The following is a 14,377-nucleotide window of genomic DNA, read 5'->3' on the forward strand; positions in this document are numbered from 1 at the left end:
AACTGATGATTGTAATAGGCAGACATGTCTTACTCTTTTATTAGTTTTCTAAGCTCCCCCTGGGTGAGATGCAGAAACTCTGGGTCATGCTTTTATTTCTTCTCATGCTGATTATTGCCACAGCCTCATCTCTGGTGGTTATCAAAAGATTGTGAAAAACCAGGAGGTATGATGACACCTGGTTTAACCTCCTAAAATCGGCTGCCTGTTTGTTTCAGGATTGATTTTAAGGTCTTATTGATTACTTTAAAGGCTCTCAATGACCTGGCTTCAGATTAAAGTAGTGCCCATCACATGCTGCAGAGATAAGGGGAGGTGCAGAGGTGATTGTTCTCTGATTCTCATCGCTACTGTGACACATCACATTACACATTTGATTCATTGCTAATACAGACGTGTGTGTCATGTGGCTTTGACAACAGAACTTTCCCTACTTTTACTCAGCACTTGTGGAACGTAAGCTGTTAGTTTAGTGCACTGACATTCAAATCAGCAAAGCACAGAGGCAAATGATGGGCAAATGGATGCACAAACCCCCCTTGCCCTCCATTCGCCCCAGAGTGGAGCAAAGGTGTTTGCACCTGTACTGCTGGAGTTCAGCCTCCAGCTGGGTGATCCTGGCCTGCAGCTGCGGGACAGACTGAGCCTCCTCCTGGATCATCTGAACCCTCTGAAGCCCCAAGCTCAGAGCCTCCCTGGCCTCCTGCGCCCGCCTCCTGATGGAGATTATCAAACAATTCTTCTAATAGCTCTCCATTCAAACTCCATTCAGTGAACTTAAAACACCTCCAACCTGATCTGAGCATTCTCCTTCCTAAGTGCAGATTTCACCCCCTGAAGCTTGCGCACCTCCTGGTACACCCACCGCAGCTCCTCCTCCAAACACTCATTGAATTTGATGGCCTCCTCCAGCTGCCCATCGCGTGAGGAGCGGATCAGCTTCAGCTCCCTCAGAAGGGGGTCCCTGATGTCCCGTCTCCTCGCCTCCTTCATCGCCCTGTCTCCTCCAGCTCTACTGCACTGTCCTTTGATTCTGCGTGTTGGTACCAGTTTTCCCTGTACAAGGGTGGTGGAGGTCGCGGGAGTTAAAGCAGTTGAGTTGAAGCTGGATGGAGAAGGGATGGTGCTCCTGCCCCGTCTGAGGGCCACCTCCAGGGCCAGGCAGCGAGCGTCACTCCCCTGCAGCGCTGAGCGGAGGTCCTCCACCAGCTCTCTCAGAGCTACCACCACATCTGGAGAGGAGAGGGCAGAGGGGAGGAGAGGGGAGAGGAGAGACTGTTAACAGGGTAGTGCAGTGGATAAGATCCATGCCTTTGGTGTGAGAGACCCGGGTTTGAATCCACGGTGAGACACCAGTGGGCCCCGAGCAAGACACTTAACCCCTAGTTACTCCAGAGGCGACCTCTGGATACAAAAGACCTCTGAATAATAGGATAAAAGCGTCAGCTTAATGAATAAATGTAATGCATGTAAAGTGAAAGTGAAGTCCTCCTGGAGCAGAACAGGAGCTGTGTTCAGGCCTCTGTTGCTACTTTGCCACACGTCTTCATGTCAGATCACGTTTCAGTGACATTAAGTACTGCACTACTGTACCTCCATTTTATGCTGCTACACAGAGGGAAATACACATATACATACATAACATATGGTGGGTGTATAAAGTCACCACATAACTGTTGATTAAAAGTTCAAATGAGCTCTACCTCCAACAGCTACAACAGTGAAACTAATCCAATCATACTACATTGATATTGTAGTATTAGTAACACTGATAACAAACATAAGAAACCTTTTGAAGGCAGGTGGAGTATTTTTTATACCTGAGGGATCAGGATACCTCTGGCGTTGCTGCAGGATGTGTACCTGATGGAGAGTACCCGGCCACAGGAGCCGTTAAAATGCAGTAAAAACGTCCTGGTACAGTACCTGACTCGCGGTCTTCTGCTGTTCCAACTTTAATTGAGCTGTTCCGTTCATGCTGATCCCTGGTCAGCTCACATTTCCGCCGTCTGACTCGCGGCCACCGGAGGCGGATCTGTCGCTCCACCAGCTCCGTGTCCTCAGCAACGGGCAGGCGCCAGGCACACTCCCCGGTACCTCTACGAGCACTGCGGACGCGGAAATACCCACAGAGCCGCGAGTGGAAGTCTTTAAAGGACAGCTGGCGGGGCAGGCCAGAATACACATCCCGAAACTCTTCATCTTCTTCAGCTCCAGTCCCTTTCCTTCCTTTCGCCGTCCTCTTTCCTCTAGTGAGTCCCAGCACGACGCACAGCGCTGTGAAATCCTCCGCCGACACGGTATCGTCCCGGTTGGGGTAGGCCAGGTGGTGGAACACCTCCTGTAGGTATTGGTCTATTCCAGTGGCCAAGACGACGATTTCGTTTTCCACGCCGAGATCGGGGCAGTGGTGATGGACCAGGGCGCTCCGGAGCCACTCGCTTTTACGCGCGGCTCGTGGCTCCAACTGAAGACGCGACAGGGCCAACGTAGGACGCTCCATGACTGCAAATAAACCAGCAGCTTCTTCTAGATATGTCCAAATACAAGTCAGATTACAGGAATTAGCACAGGATGTGATTTCAAAGCAGGATTAGACTAAAACACATCCCGGTGTATAGTTTGACGCTGCGTAATTCCCTGGAAACCTCTCCTTGGATTCTTCCCGGATCATCAAGTCCCCTCGTGCAGACTGTAGTCCCACTGCACCGACTCCACCCTTTCGTGAGCATTCTCTGACCGAGGGTGTGTGTGTGTGTGTGTGACTCTAGTGCAGTGGGCTTAAAGTTCAGAACGCAAGAAAGTGAGTCTCCTAAAGTGAATCACATATCAAGTATTCAAGCCATATCTGTCTCACAGCGCTCCTCCACAAGTAGCACTGATTCCTCTTAGTTGAGTTTATCTGATAAATGATCAGCATGAAACGTGTTTGAGGTAAATGGTGTCCACTGCAGAGACTTGGGCCATTTAGTGTCATCCAGTGACAAAAACAAACCACCACAATCCAGAGTGAGTCATGGTGGGTTTCAGTTTGCACCTTTACCAGAATGAATCTTAAGTGGCTGTGATTCACGGCCAGAGTGGCAGCAACAATAACAAGGTCAAATTACTCCTGATACTCTGAGTACAGTCGCCCGCTGTTCTCACTAAAACCAGGCCCAGGTCATCACCTGGAAGTCAAGAGTTAATTTGTTTCCAGGAAATTTAGCAGCTGCCAGAGGAAACACCTTTCCCCACCCTGACTACCACTTGTCACACATCTGACAGCCAAAACAAAGAGAGCGTCTTGACTACACTCACTTAGGCAAGACTAGACCACACCACACAAATTAAAGATGCGTTACACTCTGCTGCTGTGCCTGCCTTACACATCAGAACTAGTGCCAAAACAGTTTGTCAGTGAATCCATTAAACATCATGTGTTTACATGATGTTTAATGGATTCAGCTTCTCACTTAAATTCAATAGCTTTGTGTTTTGGACTGTTACTCAAACACTCATTTGAAGGCGTCCTTCTTTGGCTCTTTATACAAACGTCATTAAACCCAAGACAAATACAGAGAGTACAAACAGGATTTGTACACACACTCCAGATACGCTCTTTTGATTCAAGGCATAGCTGAAATCTGTGGGTGGTGATGGCGCATAGATAAGATTCTTGCCTTTGGTGTGGGAGACCTGTGTACAATCCCCACTGTGACCCATGCACTGAGCAAGATACTTAACCCTTAGTTGCTCCAGAGGCGTGTGACCTCTGACATGTACAGCACTTGTAAGTCACTTTGGATAAAAGCGTCAGCTAAATGAACAAATGCTGAACACAGAGACTAAACACACAGGTGTGCAAAAAAAAAAAATGAAGCTACAGGTGGTTAGCCTACCTTAGCATAAAGACTAGAAACAGCTAGCCTGGCTCTGGCTAAAGGGAACAGAACCCACCTCCTAGAACATCTAAAGCTCCCTGATTAGCTCTTTTTGTAGTAAAACCACTACAGGTTATGTGCTGGACTATTTCTTTGGCATAGCAGCCACTTCCTGGAGTCTACATGAGGTTGCCAGACAACAAGTAATTCAAAGTGAACGTGAACCTGAACGTGTAGAGCTGAGGTCCATACTTTGCACACCACACAGTAACTTAGCCTGCTGGCTAGCAGGCGAGTCACCTGAACACACATACTAACACACTAAGCTCAGATACTGTTTAGACTTTGTTTTGGCTTCCAGCACTCAGAATACTGAACTGCAGCGCCCACAGTGACTCACCTGGGGCTTTTACCTGACTGAGTGTACTGTTTCAGGCCACCTAAGGCTACAATATGCATTTCCCCAAGACAAGCAAATGCATACAAATTGTCCTGAGGACATAAAAGACACCTAAATATCACCTGAGACCTGTTTCACGTGCGGAGGCAGGCAGAGATTAGTAGTGGCAGTCCAGCTGTTTGCAAACTTTAACACAGTAAGGTCAAGGCATGTACTACAGCCACAGATACGCACACATATAATTTTCATTTACTGCTAAATAAAAACTACTGTATAGCCTCAGCTGGTGTTCTTCATACAGCAGGCTATTTCTGGTAAAAAATAAGTTTTCTCACCTCCAGGCTAGTGGGAAGACACCCACAATCTTGAGGTCCCCCTACTGGAAGTAGAACAAATCACTGTTGTTCATATTCTGTAAGATCTTATATGAAATGGATTCTTGTATGAAAATGTTTTACTGCAAAAGTAGTTAAATTGACAGATGTTGACCCACCCCATAAACAAAAGAAGTGCAAACTAAAGCCAGGCATGATGCGAGATGATACACCTGAACTCAAGCTCTGATTGATCCCATGACATCCAGCAATATGTAACTGCACCAGGTACTGTATGCTCAGTGGTCTGCATTAAGACATGTTCTAACAAATGGAATAGGTTTAAACGGCTGCAGTGAATCTAGAGACTAAAACATACAGAGCACTCATTTAAAATTTTGTCTCAAGTTTAAGTTAAGGGGTCAATAAATGTTCTGCATGGCAACATCAACCTTTAAGTTTGAAAACAGAGCACCCATACAAACTTTCTTGCATACGTAACTATCATACTTATTTTAACGAAACCATGATCGCGACCATATCAAAAAGTTAACCACATGTTTCATTTTCAAAGGCTAACCAGACATTGTATATTTATTATTGCTAACTCGACACTACATGTCCAGAAATGATGCTAAAGGGGTAACTGAAGGGACCTCTTGACTCCAACTTCTACAAAATACTGCAGCTCGGCTCTGAATCAGTTCCAAAATATTTGACCATTCTACACCTCCTTATATCTTAGAGCTGCTTTCCCTTTACGACCAAACGCACTGCCTGACGTAGTCAGGCAAAGCTCACGCTAAAATAGGTTTGCTGTTGGAGCTCCCAGTCTCAGTCCGGGGTGTGCTCTGCTCTTGCACGCTTGTACTCATGGTCACCTTTGAGAGGAGGAGTGAGGCAGTATCTGTATTGATAGGAGCTGGGTTAAGGCTTTGTGTTTCCTGCCATGTGCTCCTCTGAGGGTCAACAAAAGACAAATACAGGCACACACTCCCAACACACACACAAGTCTACCACCTCTCCGAAGTGGTGATGCTGAAACAAGCTGTAAACATAACATACAAACTTGTTAATGAACAGTTGCCCATAAACATTAGCAGATACGGAGCAACATTAGCATTCATCTTTCTGTCCAGTAGTCTCTCTCTGTTAGCTCTGTGTTTGGTCTCCACCAGCTCCTGAGGGAAATATCTGGCTCTTCAGCTGCTAAATGCTCCACTGTGTTCACCAGCTAGTCCAGAACAGTAAAGCTGCGGGCTAGAAAAGCAAAATAATCAGCAGAAGGACGTTAAGAGCTGTGGGGAACTCCAGAGTCTCCCTTTGTTCTTCACTGTGAGCAACAAAGGATCACACTTGCATGTGAGAGGGGTCCTCTCACATGCAAGTGTGATCCTTTGTTGATGTAAAAATATTTGTTGTAGCTGCTTTAAATGGAGCACCTCTGGATAGAAAATGTAACTTAGGCAGACTACATCTTTGAGCAGTAGCCTTATTTCTATCTATTCATGTCTGAAAAGTTAAGGATAGACCTTGGGTACAACTCTCCAATGACATTATTATTACATACATACACTGTGTGTGAGGTAATCCAGATTTGTGATAGAACAAACGGTCTTTTGTCAGCAGTGTACATGTGCTTTGTAGATCTCACTACTTTTGTGCTCAGGTGTGGCTATCTGAAGGATCTGGAGTGGGACAATCGCTGACCTATATCTCCAAGAAAACTCAAACTCTCAAATGTCATGGAGACTTTAAATATGCCAGCCAACATGGGGGAGCTGTTTTCAGAGAGGAGAGTGAAGGCAGACAGGTAACGACTGGATGAGGCACCGCCAGCCAGGAGAGAGAGACCCAGGAAGGCCGATGCACTCAGGCACAGAGAAGCCTGAGTGCAGGAGAGGGGACGGGGAAAACGGGAGAGAGATAGAAGGGGGGGAGCTCAATAATGTCCAGATGGTCAGACAATCTTGAATGGCTTTCCATTCAATTATTTTGTTGTAGATCATAAACTGTGCACATCACTCAGCCACTCAAAAGACATCTGTCAACAAATAGCCCATGTTTTCTGAGTTTGGGTGAGTGAATGTTATGAAGCTGTGTGTGAAAGAAAACGCTCTTTCCGTGGAGCCGTCCCTCTTCCTGAACACAGACTCCTGCTAACCAAACAACCTGTGACATATCGGGGGTGCTTCACCATGAGCTCGGACAGGAGAGGCAACAAGCAGGCTCAGAGTTCACTCTTTCAACGAAGATGTGATTCATGATCTGTGTGTGTGTCATGTTGTAAACAGCGCTCTTCTGTATGACAGTGTAAACATTTCCTCATTCCTGAGATATGGAAGGAGCAGCGGCCTACCTTTGAGCCGTCCCATCTGTGTACAAAGTCACACACACTTTGCTAACTGCATTCGCAAGAGCCAGTGGATTAAAAGAGCCGATGAGGTGTGGCTGCAGGTAGAGCTGCTACACTCACACAGTGTCTGGGTGTGACACCAACACTAAAAGTAGCCGCTGGGCATTTGTGAACATGTAGTTGAGTTGCTTGAACCTAGGGCGTTAACAAACAATGCATTCCTTGTTGTTTGCACACCTGCATTGCAGTTCGTGATGTCTCCCTCAAAAAGGTGTCAATAACCTCCATCTCACACACATACTGACACACAAATGTACGGTTCCACATGATGCATCTTCCTGCTTCAGTGAGGCCGACCTGTGCTTTGAAACAGGAAGCTGCATGAGGCATTACAGCAGGCCAGAATGTGGTGGAGAAGTATTTAGATAATTTACCTGTGTAAAAGTGGCAACACCACAAAGTAAAAAAGGGAAAGTCCTGCATTCAGTATTTTGTTGTTAATCCTGATGTATTAATGCATGCACAGCATTTTACTGTTGTAGCTGGTTGAGATGGAGCTATAATTTTACGCCCGGAATCGACTGCCCCCGGCTACCGCAGGTTACGGCTGCGCCACAGCTTTGATGTCCATAGCCCGGTGTCAAAGTCCACTGGAAGCATCTCAGAAGCAGTTCAGCAGCAGAGCGTGCAGCCTGCCCCACGTTATTTACTTGTTATTACTTCGTCATTTGTGTGCTTCTACTAGCTTCTTCACAGCTCTATGTGACCACGTTTCGTTCTGTCAACTTCAGGCTGCCTATGCCACAAGGAACATTTTGCCTGCCTGATTTGCTGACATGTTTTTGTTGATTTGGTAACAGGTGTTTGCATTTTGTGCTTCTACTTTGATTAAGTAGGCTACGTAGTTAAATAATATGATCGTGACCGTGTTAAATTGTTTTACGATAATGAGTCTCCACAGGGTGTTTTATTTTGAAAATTGACCAGATTCTCTATGCCATTCTGTGTCTGGCTTCCGCCTGGTTAATCTGCTCTGCACTGCTTGACGCGGTTTGCGTCAAAAATAGACCTGCTATTCTCTTCGGAGCAGAGAGCCGCTTCTGGTGGACTCACAAGCATTGACTATGAGTAAATGTACAGAGCTCTGGTGCTAGACTATAGGTCAGAAATGTTCTGTGGGGGCCCATAACATCACCTGCACAGGAGCACTAATGTGTTTGATCCTGCATGAACGCGTAAGGACTTGGCTGCTGCAATGAGCGTGTTATCTATCATTTTCCTCTGCTTCCAAACAGTAAACACAGCAAAGACTTGTTTCTGTGCTCTGATAGTGATGTGGAGTGGATGCCTCTAGCAATATAGGCAACAAGTTTTAGCAGATTTGATGTGGCTGGACGTCAGTGGTTGTTTATGTCACTGTTCAGTAGCTGCTTGGCTCCGTGAGATTTTAATGAAAGGCAACAGCGGTCATATATACACTGCTCAAAAAAATAAAGGGAACACTAAATTAACACATCCTAGATCTGAATGAATGAAATAATCTCATTAAATACTCCTTTCTTTACATAGTTGAATGTGCTGACAACAAAATCACACAAAAATTATCAATGGAAATCAAATTTATCAACCCATGGAGGTCTGGATTTGGAGTCACACTCAAAATCAAAGTGGAAAACCACACTACAGGCCGATCCAACTTTGATGTAATGTCCTTAAAACAAGTCAGAATGAGGCTCAGTAGTGTGTGTGGCCTCCACGTGCCTGTACGACCTCCCTACAACGCCTGGGCGTGCTCCTGATGAGGTGGTGGATGGTCTCCTGAGGGATCTCCTCCCAGACCTGGACTAAAGCATCCTCCACTCCTGGACAGGCTGTGGTGCAACGTGGTGTTGGTGGATGGAGCGAAACATGCTGTCCCAGATGTGCTCAATTGGATTCAGGTCTGGGGAACGGGCGGGCCGGTCCATAGCATCAATGCCTTCCTCTTGCAGGAACTCTAGCCACATGAGGTCCAGCATTGTGTTGCATTAGGAGGAACCCAGGGCCAACCACACCAGCATATGGTCTCACAAGGGGTCTGAGGATCTCATCTCGGTACCTAATGGCAGTCAGGCTACCTCTGGCGAGCACATGGAGGGCTGTGCGGCCCCCCAAAGAAATGCCACCCCACACCATTACTGACCCACCGCCAAACCGGTCATGCTGGAGGATGTTGCAGGCAGCAGAACGTTCTCCACGGCGTCTCCAGACTCTGTCACGTCTGTCACATATGCTCAGTGTGAACCTGCTTTCATCTATGAAGAGCACAGGGCGCCAGTGGCGAATTTGCCAATCTTGGTGTTCGAAAAAGATGGGTTCCACTGACCTGTTGCTTCAATCTCCTTTCGTGGCCTTTAGAATATTCAGAGTACAGAGTACTCTGTCTCTGTACTGGTTTTACTAGATCTTAGTGCTGCATTTGATTGACCATTGACCATCAGATCCTATAACAGAGACTGGAACATTTCATTGGCATTAAAGGAACCGCTCTAAGCTGGTTTAAGCCCTATTTATCAGATCAATTTCAGTTTGTACATGTTAACGATGAGTCCTCCATGCACGCCAAAGTTAATCATGGAGTTCCACATATAATAAAAAACATAAGCTTTCATTGTTATGCAGATGATACTCAGTTATATCTATTGATCAAACCAGATGAAACTCATCAGTTAGCTAAACTTCAAATGTGCCTTCAGGATGTTAAAACCTGGATGACCTGTAATTTTCTAATGTTAAACTCAGATAAAACGGAAGTTATTGTTCTGGGGCCTAAGCACCTCCGTGACGCATTATCTAAAGATATAGTTTCCCTTGATGGCATCGCCCTGGCCTCCAGCACCACTGTGAGGAATCTTGGAGTTATGTTGTTATCTCTGTAGTTTAAGTCTCACATTAAGCAAATTTCAAGGACCGCCTTTTTTCACCTACATAATATTGCAAAAATCAGGAACATCCTGTCTAAAAATGATGCAGAAAAACTAGTCCATGCATTTGTTACTTCTAGGCTGGATTACTGCAATTCCTTATTATTAGGCTGCTCGAAAAAGTCCGTTAAGACTCTTCAGCTGATCCAGAATGCTGCAGCACATGTTCTGACAGGAACCAGGAAAAGAGATCATATTTCTCCTGTCTTAGCTTCTCTGCATTGGCTTCCAGTAAAATCCAGAATAGAATTTAAAATCATTCTTCTTACCTACAAAGCTCTTAATGGTCAGGCACCATCTTATCTTAAAGAGCTCATAGTACCTTACCACCCCACCAGAGCACTGCGCTCCCAGAATGCAGGGTTACTTGTGGTTCCTAGAGTCTCCAAAAGTAGACTAGGAGCCAGAGCGTTCAGCTATCAAGCTCCTCTCCTGTGGAACCAGGTTCCAGTTTGGGTTCAGGAGGCAGACACCATCTCCACATTTAAGAGTAGGCTTAAGACTTTCCTCTTTGATAAAGCTTATAGTTAGGGCTGGCTCAGGTGAGTCCTGAACCATCCCTTAGTTATGCTGCTATAGGCCTAGACTGTCGGGGGATTTCCCATGATGCACTGAGCTCCTCTCTCCTCTACTTTCTCTCCCTCTGTATGCAACCTCATCCCATTATTGCATGTTACTAACACAACTTCTCCCCTTTCTGGTAGTCTTGTGCTTTCTCGTCTCTCTCCTCTCTCCTCCTATCACTTCCTGCAGGTTTTCTGGCTCTGGAGCCGTGGAGTCTGGATCTGTGGTTGCGAGTCACCTGCTGCCCCCGTGTTCCTGCTCGACACCCTCTGCTGCAACGACTATTGTTACTAGTCCTATTGTTATTGTGGTGTCCGAACAATAATGCTGCGATGATGTGTTGAGAAGAAATCCACTTGACACTGTTCTTGATCAGAAAAGTTTATTACATCAAGGAGTTCAGCATCAATTACAAGCTCTGCAGCAGCTTGGAGAGTGACCCAGCCCGATGACCACTCTGTCTTTCTGTACATCAAACATAGCTTATATAGGTTAGATACCATAGAACGGTTCAGTACTATTCTGAGGTAACAAAACAAGGGGTCAGAGGTCAAATTCTATAGAAGGGTTCAGTCCCTACATAACCACCAATCACTGCTCTTCCCAAAGGTCACTGACCCTCTGTCCAGCTGCTACAGTGCTATTTTAAACTGTTATGAGTCAAATGCACATATATTATACACCACATTATTATAATCATTAACATTACGATTATCATCATTAACACTACTATAAATATCTGTACCATTTTTCATTTTTCATTTACTGTCTGTACCTCTGTGTGTATATTGTGTAGGCTGCCTCCCTCCCCTCTCTCTCCTTCCATCCCTCTCTCTCTCTCTCTCTTTTCTCTCTCCCTCTCTCTCCCTCTCTCTCCTTCACCCCCAACCGGTAGAGGCAGATGGCCGCCCACCCTGAGCCATGGTTCTGCTCGAGGTTTCTGCCTCTTAAAAGGAAGTTTTTCCTTGCCTCTGTCGCCTAGTGCTGCTCTTGGGAATTGTTGGGCTTCTGTAAATAGCATCACAGAGTACGGTCTAGACCTGCTCTTTTATGAAAAGCGCAGTGAGATAACTGTTGTTGTGATTTGGCGCTATATAAATAAAACTGAATTGAATTGAATTGAATTGAACTGCAATGCAGGTGTGCAAACAACAAGGAATGCATTGTTTGTTAACGCCCTAGGTTTAAGCAACTCAACTACATGTTCACAAATGCCCAGACCCTGTGTGAGCGTAGCAGCTCTACCTGCAGCCACACCTCATCGGCTCTTTTAATCCACTGGCTCTCAGGAATGCAGTTGGCAAAGTGTGTGTGTGTGTGTGTGTGTGTGTGTGTGTGTGTGTGTGTAGTGCTTTCTCAGTATCATCTAGCATGAGATACAGCGCCCTGGGTTCTTTTCAGAAATCTGATCATATATAATCAGATATAGGTCAGCGATTGTCCCACTCCAGATCCTTCAGATAGCCACACCTGAGCACAAAAGTAGTGAGATTTTACAAAGCACATGTACACTGCTGACAAAAGACCGTTTGTTCTATCACAAATCTGGATTACCTCACACACAGTGTATGTATGTAATAATAATGTCATTGGAGAGTTGTACCCAAGGTCTATCCTTAAATTTTCAGACATGAATAGATAGAAATAAGGCTACTGCTCAAAGATGTAGTCTGCCTAAGTTACATTTTCTATCCAGAGGTGCTCCATTTAAAGCAGCTACAACAAATATTTTTACATCAACAAAGGATCACACTTGCATGTGAGAGGACCCCTCTCACATGCAAGTGTGATCCTTTGTTGCTCACAGTGAAGAACAAAGGGAGACTCTGGAGTTCCCCACAGCTCTTAACGTCCTTCTGCTGATTATTTTGCTTTTCTAGCCCGCAGCTTTACTGTTCTGGACTAGCTGGTGAACACAGTGGAGCATTTAGCAGCTGAAGAGCCAGATATTTCCCTCAGGAGCTGGTGGAGACCAAACACAGAGCTAACAGAGAGAGACTACTGGACAGAAAGATGAATGCTAATGTTGCTCCGTATCTGCTAGATGTTTATGGGCAACTGTTCATTAACAAGTTTGTATGTTATGTTTACAGCTTGTTTCAGCATCACCACTTCGGAGAGGTGGTAGACTTGTGTGGGTGTTGGGAGTGTGTGCCTGTATTTGTCTTTTGTTGACCCTCAGAGGAGCACATGGCAGGAAACACAAAGCCTTAACCCAGCTCCTATCAATACAGATACTGCCTCACTCCTCCTCTCAAAGGTGACCATGAGTACAAGCGTGCAAGAGCAGAGCACACCCCGGACTGAGACTGGGAGCTCCAACAGCAAACCTATTTTAGCGTGAGCTTTGCCTGACTACGTCAGGCAGTGCGTTTGGTCGTAAAGGGAAAGCAGCTCTAAGATATAAGGAGGTGTAGAATGGTCAAATATTTTGGAACTGATTCAGAGCCGAGCTGCAGTATTTTGTAGAAGTTGGAGTCAAGAGGTCCCTTCAGTTACCCCTTTAGCATCATTTCTGGACATGTAGTGTCGAGTTAGCAATAATAAATATACAATGTCTGGTTAGCCTTTGAAAATGAAACATGTGGTTAACTTTTTGATATGGTCGCGATCATGGTTTCGTTAAAATAAGTATGATAGTTACGTATGCAAGAAAGTTTGTATGGGTGCTCTGTTTTCAAACTTAAAGGTTGATGTTGCCATGCAGAACATTTATTGACCCCTTAACTTAAACTTGAGACAAAATTTTAAATGAGTGCTCTGTATGTTTTAGTCTCTAGATTCACTGCAGCCGTTTAAACCTATTCCATTTGTTAGAACATGTCTTAATGCAGACCACTGAGCATACAGTACCTGGTGCAGTTACATATTGCTGGATGTCATGGGATCAATCAGAGCTTGAGTTCAGGTGTATCATCTCGCATCATGCCTGGCTTTAGTTTGCACTTCTTTTGTTTATGGGGTGGGTCAACATCTGTCAATTTAACTACTTTTGCAGTAAAACATTTTCATACAAGAATCCATTTCATATAAGATCTTACAGAATATGAACAACAGTGATTTGTTCTACTTCCAGTAGGGGGACCTCAAGATTGTGGGTGTCTTCCCACTAGCCTGGAGGTGAGAAAACTTATTTTTTACCAGAAATAGCCTGCTGTATGAAGAACACCAGCTGAGGCTATACAGTAGTTTTTATTTAGCAGTAAATGAAAATTATATGTGTGCGTATCTGTGGCTGTAGTACATGCCTTGACCTTACTGTGTTAAAGTTTGCAAACAGCTGGACTGCCACTACTAATCTCTGCCTGCCTCCGCACGTGAAACAGGTCTCAGGTGATATTTAGGTGTCTTTTATGTCCTCAGGACAATTTGTATGCATTTGCTTGTCTTGGGGAAATGCATATTGTAGCCTTAGGTGGCCTGAAACAGTACACTCAGTCAGGTAAAAGCCCCAGGTGAGTCACTGTGGGCGCTGCAGTTCAGTATTCTGAGTGCTGGAAGCCAAAACAAAGTCTAAACAGTATCTGAGCTTAGTGTGTTAGTATGTGTGTTCAGGTGACTCGCCTGCTAGCCAGCAGGCTAAGTTACTGTGTGGTGTGCAAAGTATGGACCTCAGCTCTACACGTTCAGGTTCACGTTCACTTTGAATTACTTGTTGTCTGGCAACCTCATGTAGACTCCAGGAAGTGGCTGCTATGCCAAAGAAATAGTCCAGCACATAACCTGTAGTGGTTTTACTACAAAAAGAGCTAATCAGGGAGCTTTAGATGTTCTAGGAGGTGGGTTCTGTTCCCTTTAGCCAGAGCCAGGCTAGCTGTTTCTAGTCTTTATGCTAAGGTAGGCTAACCACCTGTAGCTTCATTTTTTTTTTTTGCACACCTGTGTGTTTAGTCTCTGTGTTCAGCATTTGTTCATTT

The 14,377-nt window shown here is 45.2% G+C and overlaps 1 protein-coding gene across 1 annotated transcript in view; it reads right to left on the reverse strand.

Annotated features, from left to right (window-relative positions):
- Nucleotides 1–2,826, reverse strand: part of si:ch211-112f3.4 (EF-hand and coiled-coil domain-containing protein 1) — a 7,458-nt gene extending 4,632 nt beyond the window's left edge. The window contains 3 exon segments of the mRNA XM_038697265.1: nucleotides 582–716; nucleotides 794–1,232; nucleotides 1,927–2,826. Coding sequence (XP_038553193.1) covers nucleotides 582–716; nucleotides 794–1,232; nucleotides 1,927–2,503 — 1,151 coding nt within the window. The 5' untranslated portion in view covers nucleotides 2,504–2,826.
- Nucleotides 2,827–14,377: the final 11,551 nt, after the last annotated feature.

Source organism: Micropterus salmoides, unplaced genomic scaffold, assembly GCF_014851395.1.
Source record: "Micropterus salmoides isolate LMB-PRFRI ecotype aquatic unplaced genomic scaffold, ASM1485139v1 Ms_hic_scaffold_4, whole genome shotgun sequence".
Taxonomy (NCBI): domain Eukaryota; kingdom Metazoa; phylum Chordata; class Actinopteri; order Centrarchiformes; family Centrarchidae; genus Micropterus; species Micropterus salmoides.